Below are 19,389 nucleotides of genomic sequence, written 5' to 3'. Positions count from 1 at the left end.
GTAAATGGACAAACTTCTTATGTCCATAACTATTCCCACGAGCGATTTATCCGCTCCAACCCAACACCGGAATATTGCTATTTAAATACTCTTCCGATGGGTACCAAACACCACTGTATGACCCCTGTTAGACCCTTCGTACAATACAAAGAGGGATCTCTCTGTCCAGGAACATGCTATGTTACCTAAACTTTCAGAATCTATCAAAGGGACCATGATCTACAAAATACATTATTACTGAAAATATGTAACGATTGAGTCGCACGCTACGATCACATAAACTCTACCGTAAATACGCATACCGTGCGCCTGCGGGTGCCCGCGACTGTGAGTATGTGCACGTACGGGAGAGCGTACGCATGCGCAGCACGGACCTGTGTGAGGTGCAAATATGGTAGTGTGCATAGAGATATTTTTCTGACTTTGACAGTCCACCCTTTGGCAGTCAACAATAACTGCCACCTTCTAAAAACATTCAAAAAGAGAAAAATATATGTCAGGGGTTAATATATTTCCATGGTTGGGTAGGGGAGGAGAGAGGAGTAGGTGTGAAGAGGGTATGACCTAGTGAGATAGCAGAAGCATGTGTGTATGGATCCATGTTTGGGGGGGTCATGTATCATCGTGCCGTACGTGTTGTACATCAAGCTTCGAGGTATTGCGAAGTATACATTCGAATTCCTTCTTATCCGGTGGTACGGGTTTGTGGATGGGCTGTCAAACTTTACAGAGCTCTTTTCGGCTGTGGTTGCAACAAAATGGGGGAGCACATTTTAGTTGATGATACATGAATGGGGGAGATATGTGATTGCTGATATCTGTGCCTGTATTCCCTATCGACTATGTGTGTCATTACCTGAGGGTTGTAGAAATGAAGAAAAGACATAATTACGGTAAATGCGGTGGTATTCTATGTCAGGTAAATGAACATTCGTCGATTGAGGTCTTGTTTGGTGTCTGTTGATTGCAGTCTTCTTTGTGCTTTTGCTCATAAGGTGCGAGCAAAAGCTGTCAATGTCCATAGATTTACAAAAGTGTTGGGCTAGCGTAATTTTAAATTTTTCTAGGGAAACTGGGGATCCATGGCATAGTTCATCAAAAATCTGTGTATCAGGTTGTCAAAACTTCTTCTTTAATCTCTCTGTTGTCTGCATATCGGCTCATCAAATTCCTCGTCCAAGTGGGTCTTTTTACCTTGGAGGAAACGGAAAAACAGGTGAAAGAAACGGACCGTAGAAATCGCATTTTCATCACATCATTGTTTCTACATTTGGGTCATAAATCAAGTCCATTGGAATTACAGTTTCCTCACCCCTTAAACTCATTACCCTGGTACGTCGATTGCACCTCATTAAAGCCTGACCGCATCTAAATATCAAACCAATTGATATGACAACACCTAAGATACATAGGAGAAACTTCCCAACATCCATTATAATTCCTTGGGCCCATTCTCCTAAACCGGAGAACCAATTTCGCGGGTTCAACCATGACACCCAACTAGTCAGCTCATTACTCACAGCAGCAAGGGTGAGATTGTGTCTTCTGCGAAATTCCCACTTCAGTTGGAGAATATCGTCCATCTTTTGGTCTATGACCTCGACCGGGTCCTCGGTGCTATTCGTAATATATGTGCAACATTTCACGCCGTATTGTGTTGCCAGTGTGACACAATAACCGCCTGTTACTGCTGTGAGGTAATTGAGAACCATTCTATGCTGGACTAGTTCTGTTTTGTAAGCTTGAAGTTCCCTTCCAGTATACCTAAACGTGTCATCATACATTTCAGTGATATTATCTAACAAATTGGCGAGCGCAGAAATGTATCTATAGTTCAGCACTCCTCTAGCAGTGCGAGTGATATCTAACGCGATTAGAAACTGAATCCCGGTGGATTCATGGATCATGTCAGAGGCCGGATGCTCTGTTCTTTCTATCAGGTGCCGTTTAACGATGTGCTCGTAATGAGTATGAGTATAAGGAGTTTGGGCAACACGGTGTATGTCTTTCATTTTGTCATGTGATACAGTCATTACTTCAGGCAGTACTTTTCCAATATAACACAATCCTTCAGAGTTTGGGGCAAGCCACTTATACGCCTTTCTCCCGCATATGAAATATGCATCATCGGGGAGAACATATGGGACGGAGTAGGACATAACCATATTACACACCTTCCATGTGAAATCTCCTAACCCTAATTCTTCCATCTGCTTAGTACACGTATCAGGTTGTACGATATGTGCACAGTATCCTGGTGATACCTCTCCAACTCTCGTAATCCTATTTCCTAAGGTATACCTATACCGGAAAGATTTTCCTCTACTGGCTATGTGGCGTATAAGCTCTGTATCTGTAGGCATTCTATCTGCTCTATGCGAAAAGGTCATGGTTTGGTTACTCCATGACACTTCCCAATTTCCCGGCTTTCGGGGATTGGAGATGTTGAAACATAATAGGGACCTATCCACATGGTATTGGTGGAGCTTCAAACTAGGAGGGATGGAGATATTAAACCTCCTGTCCACCGGTCTCCCACCACTTAACTCAAGTACCTCCCCTAACGTTAAAGGAAATGGTACTAGCCCTGATTTTCTGTGACCTTGAGGTACTTGAGAGCATACCCAACAATCTGTTTTATTAAGCACACTACCCACTAAAGAGTGATAGTCACTCAAGGGATGCCGATCCATATGGATATTAAAACTGGATTGGCATTTCTTAATACACCCATCCTCAATGACATTATCACAGAGCCTACAGATACAGTTTTCTTCAGCTAACAATCCTTAAAGGAAAATGTTTACAGATAACATGGCTGCTAGATCGTTTCCGGTACTCGCCTTTGCTTGGTGATTGGGTTGTTATTGGAAATTTACACCTCCATCTTTATCATCAGGACCTTTCTGGATCTCGACCTCACTGATACTCTCACCGAAACAGACTGCTCTGGTCAACATCATGGTCAACATCATGGTCAACAGGAAAATCCATATCACAGTCTCTTGGGGCAAGTCCATCTTACAGGAGGAGAAAAGAAGAAATTTGTAATGGGGGTACAAAAAAATCAGTTTGAGGGGGAGAGAGACTTGTTGCGATAATTAAGTTCTCTAGTCTTGTCGTTCTTCTTGTTCTGTTGTCATCTCAAAGGTGCTGTCTTTCAGTCTTCCAAACGAACATTCCGATGATGCAATATTCTTTCCAAATCAGCGATCTCTCTGTAAGGAGCAAAAATCTTGCATTACCATTTGTCTAACTGATGTGTGACATACCATCTTTAAACATGAAAACATGAGTGAGAAGAGAGAGAAAACAACAACAGCAAAAAAAAAACAAAAAAAAAACAAAGGGAGAGAACAATTTATATGCATGTGTATATTACTTAAATCAACAATAACCACCAATAGGAAAAGAGAAAAAAACATTTTTTTTCAAACATTTTAACACATTGCCAGATCATCAGGCTGTCATATCTACATGTCCAATGGTTTCCCTGCGCAGTCCCTCCCCCCAGCACTTCCATATTCCATTGTCTGTATCTGGCCAGAATACATTGATGCGGATAGGTCATGCTGGGGTTTGGTAGACTTCTGCAAAGACCAAGTATGTATGCAATGTTTGAATCCTACCAATAATCGTCAGAGATGGGGAGAGAGAAAAAGAAACACTTCACAGATACATTTACAACGTTTCACCCGGTCATCCCTGTGTCTTCAGGGAATGACCTCCCAATTTATTAACTGTTACCTCAGGCTTACCATCAGTCCTAATGATCACCTTTCCTGACTGCATGTTACAGGTGCGGCCTATGTGATCCCTGATTATAATTTGGGGTGTTATTACCCTGCTCATATCTTTGTCTAGGGGGTTTATATGAATTTGGTCTACTTCTTGGCCTACAATCTCTTGCAAAATGACCTTCCTTCTGGCAATTATAACACCTTTTCACCTTTGGCTTACCCACAGGGATCTGAGGCTTCTTTGCTTCCCCGTGTTTGATGCTGTTTTGCTCATGCCCAACAGCAGAGTCCCTTAATGCAGTTACTGATTTATCTCTCCAGTATGGATTGGTGGTCTGTATCCTTGCTCTCAACACTTCCTTTAAACCAAGCATTAGCACAGATACTGCTACTTCTCTGTGCGGTGCACTTGTTTCGATGTTTTCTATACCCGTATACCTAGTCATGTCCTGCAATGCCCGATGGAAATAATTAGAAGTACTTTCCCCTTCGTTTTGTCTTATGGAGAAGATTTTGTTCCACTCGACAATGGCTGGGAAATATACTTCTAACTGTCGGTTGATCTGCTTAATACATTCCTGATTGTTTTCCTCTGTACGTGGTACCTCTGTGTTTAATTTACAATCAGCAATAAATTTCGCAGGGTCAACACTGGAGGGCAAACATGCCCTCAGCACTGTCCGCCAATCTTTGTTGGGGGGTTCTGTGGAGTTTCCTAGTTCTTTAATAAATCTCTGACATGAAACTAGATCTTCCCTGGGATCAGGGAATTCAGACATGATTAATCTCAATTCTGTCCGGGACCATGGATGGCGCATTGCACGGTCCTTGACGGGAGTGATTCCCTGATCGTCAGTCTTCCCATTGGGGACTGTGATCACCCTGACAGGACTAAATTCAATCATATCATCTTGTGTTGGTTCTTCAATATGAGGTACATTTGTTTGTGCATGATATATAACATTGTACGTACCTGTGGACACGACCTCACCTGACCCTCCGTTAGGGGGTTTGATTATTGCCTTTACCGATTTGGTCGCGTCCACCTGGATGTCTTGTGTGAAGGTTGTTGGAAGAGGTGCCGACATCGTTCTGGGCTCACTTTCTTGCAGGTAATCCTGAGGGAAGTTTAACATGGGGTGCGACTTGCACAGGTTAACATTTGTACATTTAACACTTTCATTTTCATAAACATTATTACATTCTACACTTTCATTCTTAACACAGTTACTAAGTGCATTTTTATCGTACACCAGTGTGTCATTCTCTGTAACCACCTTCTCTTTCACTGCCACATTTCTCTCACCAAGGTGAGAGTCAGCTGTATGAGCTAGCTCTCCTTGTATTTCACTTTCCCGTTGCCATAACTGTAAACAATCATTTTGTCTAATCCTCTGCTTAGCAGATTTTATTAGACCTATCCTTTTTCGTGGGTTCTGTAATACCTCAGGGTTCAGACTGCCTACCCGGGGAGACTGTTCCCCATCATCCTCTGTCATACGTTCCCATTCGTTGCATAATACCTGATACCTGGCGGACCCTTTGGGCCAGCAACTACCAACGTGAACCCTTGTTGGACGTCCCTTCTTTGAGCAACTGGCCCCCATCGTTTGTAGATATTGCGGTCTTAGCTAATTCTGACAAACAGACCAAATTGCCCGCGGTAAGGTGACGGTGAAAGTTTAACCAGTGCTTTCACTCACTCTGCGCCCCAATTGGCCTATCCAATCCGTGGGATCTTTTGTAACCTCTATTTACTGGGGCGCGATCCCTCCCCAGCAAGTATTGGTCGTTAGAGATTTGCTTAGTGAACAGCGAAACTCCCTTAAAATAACAAAAACCTACACAAATCACGTTAGAATGTACAAATAGCGTTTATGATCCCACAATAAATTGTTGATGAGTACCAAGGTAACAAACTAATGCACACAATTACGTGCGGTCCAGTCGCACAGCGCATAAATAACTAAATATTTATACGCTTTACGTCCAATGGAATCGGTTGTTTAGGCTGCGAAACCTTCAGCCGGAGCTTTACCTTGACTATATGGGTGCTACGCAAAACCCTCCCCGGGGCTGCGCTTAAATACCTCGCAGTCCTTTTGTCTGCGGAAACTACTTGCTCCTTCAATACAATGTTAACGCGGGCAAGCCAGTCCCACGCCACCAAGTGTCCACTCACCTGATGTGGTCTCCGACGGGATCCCGATTTGTGGGTTCACAAAAACAATACCTTAAGTTCCACACTCACTCCTTTCCAATCAAATACACTTTTAATCTTTCTGTACAGAAATTCCTTTCATACAGGTAGGAGTCCAATCCCTGGGTTTGCAGTAGAAAAAGGTTTTCTTTTCACTAATACTTTTAGTAAACTGAACTGAACAACTGTGTGCCATTTACCAGGTGGCTATACTATACCGCCCACCCTAAACAAGGTTATTGTGTGATTTGAGTCTCAATGGGCGTATGCGTACGTTCCGTTGCGTAAAACACGCCACGTGCGTATGCCTTTGCGTCACGTACGTGCTTTTGCACGTTGTCCGAGACACTTATGCACAGAGTGCAGATACGCCCACAGCGACACAATCAACACGCTTCTATCAATGTAAACAATACTCAACAGAAATCGCTTACCGTACACCACAGTATTTGCTATGCTGTGTGTGTGTTCTTTACACTTATACCCTTAACAATTTTCCTTTGTAATCTTAACTAAATAGCACCAGATTCCTCAGCACGTGTCTAATAATCAATTCTAATGGCACCAAGAAAGTGAGTTACAATGTAGATGCGTGCGTGCATGCGTGTGTGCGTATGCAAAAGCAGAAATAAACAGTTTTAAAAGATAATAGCGTATTGTTCTTACCTCCGGTTCCGGATTCCACCCCAGCACTCCTACAGCGTAGCGAAACAGACGCTTATCTAGTCAGCACTACTGTATCCCTCACCACCAATACGGATACAAAAGGATACTGCGTTCCCGCCCTTTGCTGACAGATAAAGTCTGTTTTAGCTAGTGCGGATGGATGTGTGGAGGGAGGACGAGGCCCCAATTGAGAATGTCGATTTAATTACCTTATTAAACACTCTAAGAGGTTAAGAGACTTTGTACGCTATTGGAGTATGTAGTACCGTAAGGGTACGCTCTTAGCGTAGCGGACGCTCGGGACCACGAGGAGATCACGAGCGGCGCAGACGCTCACTGGATAACAATCAGTAAAACTTGTATGTGACACACAGGAAAGATATTCTTACGCTGTAAACCTTGTATTAAAACACTGTAGCGATAGAACGCTGTTTAACCTTGTTAATATTAAAGCTGTTTGAGCGAAAGAGACGCTCCTATTACCCCTTGCAATATAATGAACACACGCTACCGTTAAGGGTCCAAAGCCTTTTACTAACAAGTCTTAAGTTATTTCAATAAGGGGAAACAGTTCACAAGTCATACACTACAAACTAACATATAAATCTAACAGAATATCTAGACAGAAATATACACTAATGTTACAATCTTAAACTAAACCGAAAGAGAGAGAGAATGTGGCCAATACAAAGAAAGAGCAATGATTACAGAGAATTACTTACATACACACACTGGGAACGATCGCAGCGCAGCCTGGTACCAGACCCCAAGTTTGTCAATATGATAACCCTTTGTGGAGAGAGTCTGATCCCTGTTCAGGCTGGCTGACCTTATATACACTACACACAATACAGTACAATGGTCCCTATATTCTTATTGTTCATTGGACACAGGAATTCGGCTTCGCATTATAACAAAAGGTCATAGGTTGATTCATACAGGTGGGCTGTGACGATTTCCAACTGTTCAGGTGGGTGGGATACTGGGTTTCCCGCCGCATGGCTAAGTAAGAACAAATAATAGTAAATGGACATAAACTTCTTATGTCCATAACTATTCGCACGAGCGATTTATCCGCTCCAAACCAACACCGGAATATTGCTATTTAAATACTCTTCCGATGGGTACCAAACACCACTGTATGACCCCTGTTAGACCCTTCGTACAATACAAAGAGGGATCTCTCTGTCCAGGAACATGCTATGTTACCTAAACTTTCAGAATCTATCAAAGGGACCATGATCTACAAAATACATTATTACTGAAAATATGTAACGATTGAGTCGCACGCTACGATCACATAAACTCTACCGTAAATACGCATACCGTGCGCCTGCGGGTGCCCGCGACTGTGAGTATGTGCACGTACGGGAGAGCATACGCATGCGCAGCACGGACCTGTGTGAGGTGCAAATATGGTAGTGTGCATAGAGATATTTTTCTGACTTTGACAGCTGCCAATGCAGTGCACATACTCATGATTAGATGTGCAAGACACTATATTTAATTTATTGTGTGGGTGACTCAATTAGAAGACAGAAACTGAAATTACCGGGTGAAGCAGTCCTACCCTGTAATTTCCTGAAAAACTTGAGTCCTTTTCTGTGTGAAAGGGTCAATCTGGGCTGGAATTCCCAGGACTTTGACTCTGAAATTAACCATGGTCAGAGACCCAGGAATTTCGACCCGGGTTGACCCTTTCACACAGACAAAATGACGGTGTTGATCCACAAAGTACCTGGTAATTTACTTGTCTGTGTGAAAGTGGGTGCCAAACAGGGCCCGGCAACACAACCCGGCACTGAAATGCCGGGTAATTGACGGTTTTTCTGTCTGAAAGTGGTATAAGTGAATTCACCCACATTTTCATCTACAAAAGGGAATTACAACAGGATACATAAATCGCTTTGTACTAGTCTTCATCTCTCCTGGCAAAATGACGGACTAAGCAATCTCCAGCTAACTAAATCGCCTCCATCGCTTAAGAGAGGCAGTAGCAGTAGTTGATCCATGGTTGGATGTGAAATGACAGAGGTTACAGTCGAAGACTAATCCCAGAACTTGAGTATAGATCATCTATGTGATTGTGTCTATAGTGAAATATGAAATAAAAATTTAGGGACATGAGTTTATTTTATTATTTAGCATGTAAACATTTTTGATATCAGAAGTTGTGTACATAAGCGGAGTTGGAGCAGTTTCAGCAGGAATTAATGTTACCTTACTAGTAGCATTATTTCCACAATTGTATAGTTTGCTGTATGTAAGGATTATGTAAATAGTATTCTAAAGGTGGGTACACACTAGGCGATGTGCTCTATGCACAACGTCGCCTAGTGTTAACCCGTCCCGGACCGGGCAGTCGGTGGCAGTGCATACACATTGAGAGATATGATGACCATATCGCTCAGTAATGTCATGCCGCGGCCTGAGCTGTACGGCCAGCTCTTGGACAACAGTTCAAATTGAGCTGCATGCACGTCAGACAGCAAAGGTCGTTAACGCCCTGCGAGGCCGCGCATTTCTAGTCGCCGCTGGCATACACACTTGCTGAGAAAGTAAACATCACTCAGGAAGGAAGAAAATGAGCAACGTCGTTTACTTTCTCGGCAAGTGTGTATGCGCCATAAGTTGCATTTCATACTCAATGTGGAGTTATGGTGCTGCTGAGTCATACGAGTTAACAGGAGAGGGCCCGGGTACAGCAGTACTCTCATGGGATTGCTGCTGCAGTGGAAAAACAGGTAATGCTATTAAGGCTACAAGGAGCAGTCACCAAAGTATGAACATTTCAAAAAAACAAAAAACAACCTCCTATTGTTTCTGACAATCTTCGCTTCTGGGGCTGCAGGGGAAGTGCTCCATGGGTAGCCCCAGCCCAGTCTGATTCACAGTGTGCTGATACTATCCTCGTGACATTGAAAGCTTGTGTCCTCTAGGCTGAGAGTGACTCATCATAGGATACAGTAGTCAACTGCCAGATAACATGTGATCTGATTTAAGATGGCTGTCTAATGATAGAGCTATTGCAAGGAAGTGTGTTGAAGTATTAACATGCAATTGTTTTCTGTACAGATACTCATTTGATATGAGAATATGTAGTTTTCTTTTCAAGAGCAGTGTTTACTTCACCACCACTGACCCAGTGTATAAAAACATGACATTAGCAACATAAGTACGATAGGAATATAGGGCTTATGCAATACTCCCCTCTTATGTTTCCTATAGATAACTCCAAACCTGATGGCAATCCCCAACCAATTCCAGCTCAGGAAAATGAATCTGCTGACAATACGTTCTTCCCCATCGCACGAACACCTCTTCTTGAAGAGATTCACAACCAGGCTCAGGAGGGGCTCAAGTCTCTGCAGAGGAGAGGTAAAAAAACACCAGGGTGTTCTAAATTGTACAACAGCTCTTCTCACTTTGGCCTTTACCTGTAAACTGTTGCCCTTATTGAGTGATAAATTTCACTGTGAGTGATAAGTTGCACCAGTCAATCTGCTCCTGTCATGTTACAGTGTGTTTGAAAAATGACAGTTAGGCGCCGATTGGCTGTTGCAATTTATCACTCACAGTGAAATTTATCACTCATTAATAAATAAGGGCATTTATGTTACAAGTCCTTATAATCTAAAGCTAGGTATAGATCTGAACGTTATATTGTATCACGTACACATTGCACATACCGTTGTATGATGATAAAATATATTGTTTCATGCTTAATGTAGCACTGCGTCATTTGCGGAATTATCCCAGCTGAGGTGCAGCATCATCAGTACAATGGTCTTGCAGATTGCTTGAAAGTACAAAGATTTCACAATATGTCATAGTGTGCACCCACCTGAAAATAAAACTTTACATACACATGCACTGCAAAAACAACAACAAACAGAATACTTTTGTGTAAGTATCATCATACTCTTACTTAGAGGAGGGGAAAAAAAAAAAAGGATATTTGATACCTTGCCAATGTATTTACAGCTATAAATACAATTCGTGGAGTCCAGTCTCATTTTAATAGTAGTTTCTCTAACGTCCTAAGTGGATGCTGGGACTCCGTAAGGACCATGGGGAATAGCGGCTCCGCAGGAGACTGGGCACAAAAGTAAAAGCTTTAGGATCAGGTGGTGTGCACTGGCTCCTCCCCCTATGACCCTCCTCCAAGCCTCAGTTAGATTTTTGTGCCCGAACGAGAAGGGTGCATGCTAGGTGGCTCTCCTGAGCTGCTTAGAGTAAAAGTTTATTTTAGGTTTTTTATTTTCAGTGAGTCCTGCTGGCAACAGGCTCACTGCATCGTGGGACTAAGGGGAGAAGAAACGAACTCACCTGCGTGCAGAGTGGATTGGGTTTCTTAGGCTACTGGACATTAGCTCCAGAGGGACGATCACAGGTTCAGCCTGGATGGGTCCCGGAGCCGCGCCGCCGGCCCCCTTACAGAGCCAGAAGAACGAAGAGGTCCGGTGAAATCGGCGGCAGAAGACGTTCCTGTCTTCAACTAAGGTAGCGCACAGCACTGCAGCTGTGCGCCATTGCTCTCAGCACACTTCACACTCCGGTCACTGAGGGTGCAGGGCGCTGGGGGGGAGCGCCCTGAGACGCAATAAAAACAGAAATACCTTAGGATGGCAAAAGAAATACATCACATATAGCTCCTGGGCTATATGGATGTATTTAACCCCTGCCAGTTTTCCAGAAAAAAGCGGGAGATAAGGCCGTCGTGAAGGGGCGGAGCCTATCTCCTCAGCACACAAGCGCCATTTTCCCTCACAGTTCCGCTGGAAGGACGGCTCCCTGACTCTCCCCTGCAGTCCCTACAGAATCAGGGTAAAAACGAGAGAGGGGGGGCACTATTGGCAGCTAAATTATAAACAGCAGCTATAAAAGGGAGTAACACTTATATAAGGTTATCCCTATTGATATATATAGCGCTCTGGTGTGTGCTGGCAAACTCTCCCTCTGTCTCCCCAAAGGGCTAGTGGGGTCCTGTCCTCTATCAGAGCATTCCCTGTGTGTGTGCTGGGTGTCGGTACGATTGTGTCGACATGTATGAGGAGGAAAATGATGTGGAAGCAGAGCAATTGCCTGTATTAGTGATGTCACCCCCTAGGGAGTCGACACCCGACTGGATGGTTGTATTTAAAGAACTACGTGACAATGTCAGCACTTTACAAAAAACTGTTGACGACATGAGACAGCCGACAAATCAATTAGTGCCTGTCCAGGCGTCTCAGACACCGTCAGGGGCGATAAAACGCCCGTTACCTCAGTGGGTCGACACAGACCCAGACACGGATACTGAGTCCAGTGTCGACGGTGAGGAGACAAACGTAATGTCCAGTAGGGCCACACGTTACATGATCACGGCAATGAAGGAGGCATTGAACATTTCTGACACTACAAGTACAACAAAGAAGGGTATTACGTGGGGAGTGAAAAAACTACCAGTAGCTTTTCCTGAGTCAGATGAATTAAATGAGGTGTGTGATAAAGCGTGGGTTTTCCCCGATAAAAAAGTGCTAATTTCTAATAAATTATTGGCACTATACCCTTTCCCGCCAGAGGTTAGGGCGCGTTGGGAAACACCCCCTAGAGTAGATAAAGCGCTCACACGTTTATCTAAACAAGTAGCGTTACCGTCTCCTGATACGGCCGCCCTCAAAGAACCAGCGGATAGAAGGCTGGAAAATATCCTGAAGGGTATATACACACATACTGGTGTTATACTGCGACCAGCAATCGCATCAGCCTGGATGTGCAGTGCTGGAGTTGCGTGGTCGGATTCCCTGACTGAAAATATTGATACCCTGGATAGGGACAGTATATTACTAACTATAGAGCATTTGAAGGATGCATTACTATATATGCGTGATGCACAGAGGGATACTTGCACCCTGGCGTCAAGAGTGAGTGCTATGTCCATTTCTGCCAGAAGAGCGTTATGGACGCGACAGTGGTCAGGGGATGCGGATTCCAAACGACATATGGAAGTATTGCCGTTTAAAGGGGAGGAGTTATTTGGGGCCGGTCTATCGGACCTGGTGGCCACGGCAACGGCCGGAAAGTCCACCTTTTTACCCCAGGTCACCTCTCAGCAGAAAAAGACACCGTCTTTTCAAACTCAGTCCTTTCGTCCCCATAAGTACAGGCGGGCAAAAGGCCACTCATTTCTGCCCCGGGGCAGAGGAAGAGGAAAAAGACTGCACCAGGCAGCCTCTTCACAGGAGCAGAAGCCCTCCTCTGCTTCTGCCAAGTCTTCAGCATGACGCTGGGGCTTTACAAGCGGACTCGGACACGGTGGGGGCCCGTCTCAAAAATTTCAACGCGCAGTGGGCTCACTCGCAAGTGGACCCCTGGATTCTGCAGGTAGTATCACAGGGGTACAAACTGGAATTCGAGACGTCTCCCCCTCGCCGGTTCCTGAAGTCTGCTCTACCAAAGTCTCCCTCCGACAGGGAGGCAGTTTTGGAAGCCATTCACAAGCTGTATTCCCAGCAGGTGATAATCAAGGTACCTCTCCTACAACAGGGAAAGGGGTATTATTCCACGCTGTTTGTGGTACCGAAGCCGGACGGCTCGGTGAGACCAATTTTAAATCTAAAATCCTTGAACACTTACATAAAGAGGTTCAAATTCAAGATGGAGTCACTCAGAGCAGTGATAGCAAACCTGGAAGAAGGGGACTATATGGTGTCTCTGGACATCAAAGATGCTTATCTCCACGTCCCAATCTACCCTTCTCACCAAGGGTACCTCAGGTTTGTAGTACAAAACTGTCATTATCAGTTTCAGACGCTGCCGTTTGGATTGTCCACGGCACCTCGGGTCTTTACCAAGGTAATGGCCGAAATGATGATTCTTCTTCGAAGAAAAGGCGTTTTAATTATCCCTTACTTGGACGATCTCCTGATAAGGGCAAGGTCCAGGGAACAGTTAGAAGTCGGAGTAGCACTATCTCAGTTAGTGTTACGTCAGCACGGGTGGATTCTAAATATTCCAAAATCGCAGCTGATTCCAACGACACGTCTCCTGTTCCTAGGAATGATTCTGGACACAGTCCAGAAAAAGGTGTTTCTCCCAGAGGAGAAGGCCAGGGAGTTATCCGAGCTAGTCAGGAATCTCCTAAAACTAGGCCAGGTGTCAGTGCATCAGTGCACGAGGGTCCTGGGAAAAATGGTGGCTTCTTACGAAGCGATTCCATTCGGAAGATTCCATGCAAGAACGTTTCAGTGGGATCTTCTGGACAAATGGTCCGGATCGCATCTTCAGATGCATCAGCGGATAACCCTGTCGCCAAGGACAAGGGTGTCTCTTCTGTGGTGGCTGCAGAGTGCTCATCTACTAGAGGGCCGCAGATTCGGCATTCAGGATTGGATCCTGGTGACCACAGATGCCAGCCTGAGAGGCTGGGGAGCAGTCACACAGGGACAAAATTTCCAGGGCTTGTGGTCAAGCATAGAAACATCTCTTCATATAAACATTCTGGAACTAAGGGCCATTTACAATGCCCTAACTCAAGCAAAACCCCTGCTTCAGGGTCAGGCGGTATTGATCCAATCGGACAACATCACGTCAGTCGCCCACGTAAACAGACAGGGCGGCACGAGAAGCAGGAGGGCGATGGCAGAAGCTGCAAGGATTCTTCGCTGGGCGGAGAATCATGTGATAGCACTGTCAGCAGTGTTCATTCCGGGAGTGGACAACTGGGAAGCGGACTTCCTCAGCAGACACGACCTTCACCCGGGGGAGTGGGGACTTCATCCAGAAGTCTTCCAAGAGATGGTAAACCGTTGGGAAAAACCAAAGGTGGACATGATGGCGTCCCGTCTCAACAAAAAACTAGACAGATATTGCGCCAGGTCAAGGGACCCTCAGGCAATAGCGGTGGACGCTCTGGTAACACCATGGGTGTACCAGTCAGTGTATGTGTTCCCTCCTCTGCCTCTCATACCAAAAGTACTGAGAATCATAAAAAGGAGAGGAGTAAGAACTATACTCGTGGTTCCGGATTGGCCAAGAAGGACTTGGTACCCGGAACTTCAAGAGATGCTCACGGAGGACCCGTGGCCTCTACCTCTAAGAAAGGACCTGCTCCAGCAGGGACCTTGTCTGTTCCAAGACTTACCGCGGCTGCGTTTGACGGCATGGCGGTTGAATGCCGGATCCTGAAGGAAAAAGGCATTCCAGAAGAAGTCATCCCTACCCTGATAAAGGCCAGGAAGGATGTAACCGCGAAACATTAGCACCGCATTTGGCGAAAATATGTTGCGTGGTGTGAGGCCAAAGAGGCCCCTACAGAGGAATTTCAACTGGGTCGCTTCCTACATTTCCTGCAAACAGGACTGTCTATGGGCCTAAAATTAGGGTCCATTAAGGTTCAAATTTCGGCCCTGTCGATTTTCTTCCAAAAAGAACTGGCTTCTGTGCCTGAAGTCCAGACGTTTGTCAAAGGGGTACTGCATATACAGCCTCCTTTTGTGCCCCCGGTGGCACCTTGGGATCTCAATGTGGTTTTGGGGTTCCTAAAATCACATTGGTTTGAACCACTCACCACTGTGGAATTAAAATATCTCACATGGAAGGTGGTAATGCTGTTAGCCCTGGCTTCAGCCAGGCGTGTCTCAGAATTGGCGGCTTTATCTTATAAAAGCCCTTACCTGATTTTTCACACGGATAGGGCAGAATTGAGGACTCGTCCTCAATTTCTCCCAAAGGTGGTTTCAGCGTTTCACGTGAACCAGCCTATTGTGGTGCCTGCGGCTACTAGGGACTTGGAGGACTCCAAGTTACTGGACGTAGTCAGGGCCCTGAAAATATATATTTCCAGTTCGGCTGGAGTCAGGAAATCTGACTCGCTGTTTATCCTGTATGCACCCAACAAGCTGGGTGCTCCTGCTTCTAAGCAGACGATTGCTCGTTGGATTTGTAGTACAATTCAGCTTGCACATTCTGTGGCAGGCCTGCCACAGCCAAAATCTGTAAAAGCCCATTCCACAAGGAAGGTGGGCTCATCTTGGGCGGCTGCCCGAGGGGTCTCGGCTTTACAACTTTGCCGAGCAGCTACTTGGTCAGGGGCAAACACGTTTGCTAAATTCTACAAATTTGATACCCTGGCTGAGGAGGACCTGGAGTTCTCTCATTCGGTGCTGCAGAGTCATCCGCACTCTCCCGCCCGTTTGGGAGCTTTGGTATAATCCCCATGGTCCTTACGGAGTCCCAGCATCCACTTAGGACGTTAGAGAAAATAAGAATTTACTTACCGATAATTCTATTTCTCATAGTCCGTAGTGGATGCTGGGCGCCCATCCCAAGTGCGGATTGTCTGCAATACTTGTATATAGTTATTGTTACAAAATTCGGGTTATTATTGTTGTGAGCCATCTTTTCAGAGGCTCCTTCGTTTATCATACTGTTAACTGGGTTCAGATCACAGGTTGTACGGTGTGATTGGTGTGGCTGGTATGAGTCTTACCCGGGATTCAATATCCTTCCTTATTATGTACGCTCGTCCGGGCACAGTATCCTAACTGAGGCTTGGAGGAGGGTCATAGGGGGAGGAGCCAGTGCACACCACCTGATCCTAAAGCTTTTACTTTTGTGCCCAGTCTCCTGCGGAGCCGCTATTCCCCATGGTCCTTACGGAGTCCCAGCATCCACTACGGACTATGAGAAATAGAATTATCGGTAAGTAAATTCTTATTTTTCCTACAGTATATTGTATTAAGATATTTCTGTTAAATGTGACATTGCTAATGGATTTGTTTGGCTGCCTGTGTTGTTTTCATAGTCCTGTTCTAAGTCCAAAAACTTTCTCTCTCAGAAAAACAGCAAAACAAGCATCCCTCCCAGGAAGAGGACAAGACCTCGGAGGTAACACTGCCTGTATGATTGTTAGTAGTCTGACAGACTGCCCTTATTGGGATGACTACAGAACAGTTACAATAAGAAAACGTGTGCTTTATTACAGTTTCCCTTGATAACAGGGATTTTCATGTAGTGGAAATGTTGGAGGACTAAAACAGAAAGTTCTCTGCACTTTCATACAGGACACTGACATATTTCTACAGTCTACGCAATTTCCTGATCACTCAGTTGAATGAAAACAAATATATATATATATATATATATATATATATATATATATATATATATATATATATATATATATACAGGTTGAGTATCCCTTATCCAAAATGCTTGGGACCAGAGGTATTTTGGATATCGGATTTTTCCGTATTTTGGAATAAATGCATACCATAATGAGATATCATGGTAAGGTTACCTAAATCTAAGCACAGAATACATTTGTTACTTATACACCTTGTACACCCAGCCTGAAGGTCATTTAATACAATTTTTTTAATAACTGTGTATTAAACAAAGTTTGTGTACATTGAGCCATCAAAAAACAAAGGTTTCACTATCTCACTCTTACTCAAAAAAGTCCGTATTTCGGAATAGTCCGTATTTCGGAATATTTGGATATGGGATACTCAACCTGTGTGTGTGTGTGTGTGTGTGTGTGTGTATGTATATATATATATATATATATATATATATATATATATATATATACACATACATACACATACACACTACTCCCTTTGGGCCTTATTCAGAGTTGGGTCCAACTATAATTTGCGTATATTTTTGTGTCCACTGTTAAATATAAAAATACAAAAACCGTTAACACTCAAATAAAAGTATGCTGTATAGGGGAAGGGGAAATCTCCACATGGGTTTCTAAAATGTAATATTTATGTCTGGTTTGCTTAGCAATTCAAATACTCCAAACCACTCAGGTGCCTATTATCTTATACCCTGATTTTAAACATAAGAGGTGCTACCAGGCTGGGACTTGTAGTGCCATGCAGAGAAAAGAAGATGCTGGTGTACACTCTAGGCCAGTGGTTCCGAAACTTTCGGAATCATGGCGCCCTACAGTATCAGCATTTTTTTCACGGCACCCCTAGGATACATTTTTATTTATAGATAAATATGGAAAATGTAAATTTAGGTAAATTGTGTTACCGGTCATCCTAGGTTAAGTTGTGTGGTGGTGTACAGTTGTGCTTCTGATTGTCCACATATTTTATGATAGACAGCCACCAGCACTGGTTTTGCCTGTCACTTTGACCATTAGTAATTTGTTTTGGTCCTAGACCACCAACCCAAGGCACCCTTGCAAGAGCCTCGCAGCACCCTAGGGTGCCTAAGCACACAGTTTGGGAACCACTGCTCTAGGCACTAAGAACATGCATTGTCAAAACAGATATAGTAAACTCTGCACATAAGATGGAGTATAAAGTAAGGTGGTTAGTGCAGATTTGGCCAAACATGCAAACCCATCTATCATGTGAAGGTGACTCCCATCAGATGGGTCTCTAACATTAATAACACAAACACATTTTTGTCAGTTTCTTAAGACCGTTTCCAAATATGTGCCATGATAGTTCAGGTTTTAAGGATATCCATGCTTGAGCACAGGTGACTTAATTAGTATCAATTAGATTTAACCATCTGGACTCATGCATGGATAGCCTTAAAACCTGGACTGTAATGGCAGAGTTTGGAAACGGTCTTAAGGACTTGCAATAATAGTGCCACCTCATATGTAGACAGCAATGCAGGAACCTGTGCTGATAAAAAAAGCCCGCTAAGGGCACATGGGAGAGATGCTGGTACCAAGCAGAAGGAAGTGTGTACCTAGATGTGTACTTTATGTACCCAAGTACAGAGAAAATACATGGAAAAGGTGGAGGGAATGGACCACGCCACACTATTGTATACTGCAATGGCTACCTTTTTTTGGTACTCGCCGTGAAGTCAAGTCAGTCATATTCCAACCGTATCTGATCCATATAAGGGAAGTGGAGGAAGCTGCAGTTGTAAATTCTAAAAAGGTCACAAAAATGTAAAAAAAATGTTTAAAAAACATTTAGCGCTGGATTTTCTTTGATCTCAGTACATCTTCTTCAACTTAGTTCAAAAGATTAATGGCAACCCCCAGTCAACCTGTGGACCAGAAACACACTAAATATATTCGTTATGTATCAAATACACATCTCTGCATAGAGGTTTTTATGTAGCCTTTTAAATAAGCACCTTTTCTAATTTTTCCTTTTTAAAAAGGGATTCATGAGTATAATAGTACTTTATAGTACTTTAGCAAAGTTCCCTCCCTTCCCCATCACAGTGCTTTGGTTGGGGTTCCCTCCCTTCACTATACTAGTACATTAGTGGGGTTCCCTCCCTCTCTTTCTTAAAAAGTACTTAAGTGAGGCTCCTTTTCTTCCCTATAATAGTGTTTTGGTGGGTGTTCCCAAGCTTACTTTGATGGGGTTCTCCTCCTCCATGGGCCTTCCATCATTAATTTTACAGGGTTCCAGCAGTCCCATATCTGTTGTTCACCTTTGCCTCTTCTTGGGTCTCCATGTAGCAGATGATGTCTGATGCATCTTCTGCAAAATTAAAGTTGCGATGACAGGGCTGTGATTTTGAAAAAATTTAATGCAAAGTGGAAAACCTCTTTAACATTAAACATCCCTTGTCAACAATGTAGGGATTGTTTCATCTGCCATGTCACTCTATAGAAATGCAGCATGTTCCAAATGTACAGTATGTCTTGCTTCTACCAGGAGCTGCTTCCTACCTTAAAAAAAATAAAAAATTGTATTTAAGCAATGAGTGATACGATCAGTATTAAAAACTCAGCGTAGGAAGACATTTCCACTGGGCCCAGTCTGCCCAAGTAAAGTATTACAGTGCAAGAAAAAGTACAGA

At 43.9% G+C, this 19,389-nt stretch overlaps 1 protein-coding gene across 1 annotated transcript in view; it reads left to right on the top strand.

Moving 5' to 3' along the window:
* Positions 1–19,389, top strand: part of NHSL3 (NHS like 3) — a 124,107-nt gene that overhangs the window by 53,556 nt on the left and 51,162 nt on the right. The window contains exons 2-3 of the mRNA XM_063954132.1: positions 9,835–9,984; positions 16,427–16,476. Coding sequence (XP_063810202.1) covers positions 9,835–9,984; positions 16,427–16,476 — 200 coding nt within the window. The remainder of the gene's footprint in view (positions 1–9,834; positions 9,985–16,426; positions 16,477–19,389) is intronic.

This window comes from Pseudophryne corroboree, chromosome 2, assembly GCF_028390025.1.
Source record: "Pseudophryne corroboree isolate aPseCor3 chromosome 2, aPseCor3.hap2, whole genome shotgun sequence".
In the NCBI taxonomy this organism is placed as follows: Eukaryota; Metazoa; Chordata; class Amphibia; order Anura; family Myobatrachidae; genus Pseudophryne; species Pseudophryne corroboree.
Note: the sequence above shows the minus strand (reverse complement) of the source record. Positions and strands in the feature narration are given on the sequence as shown.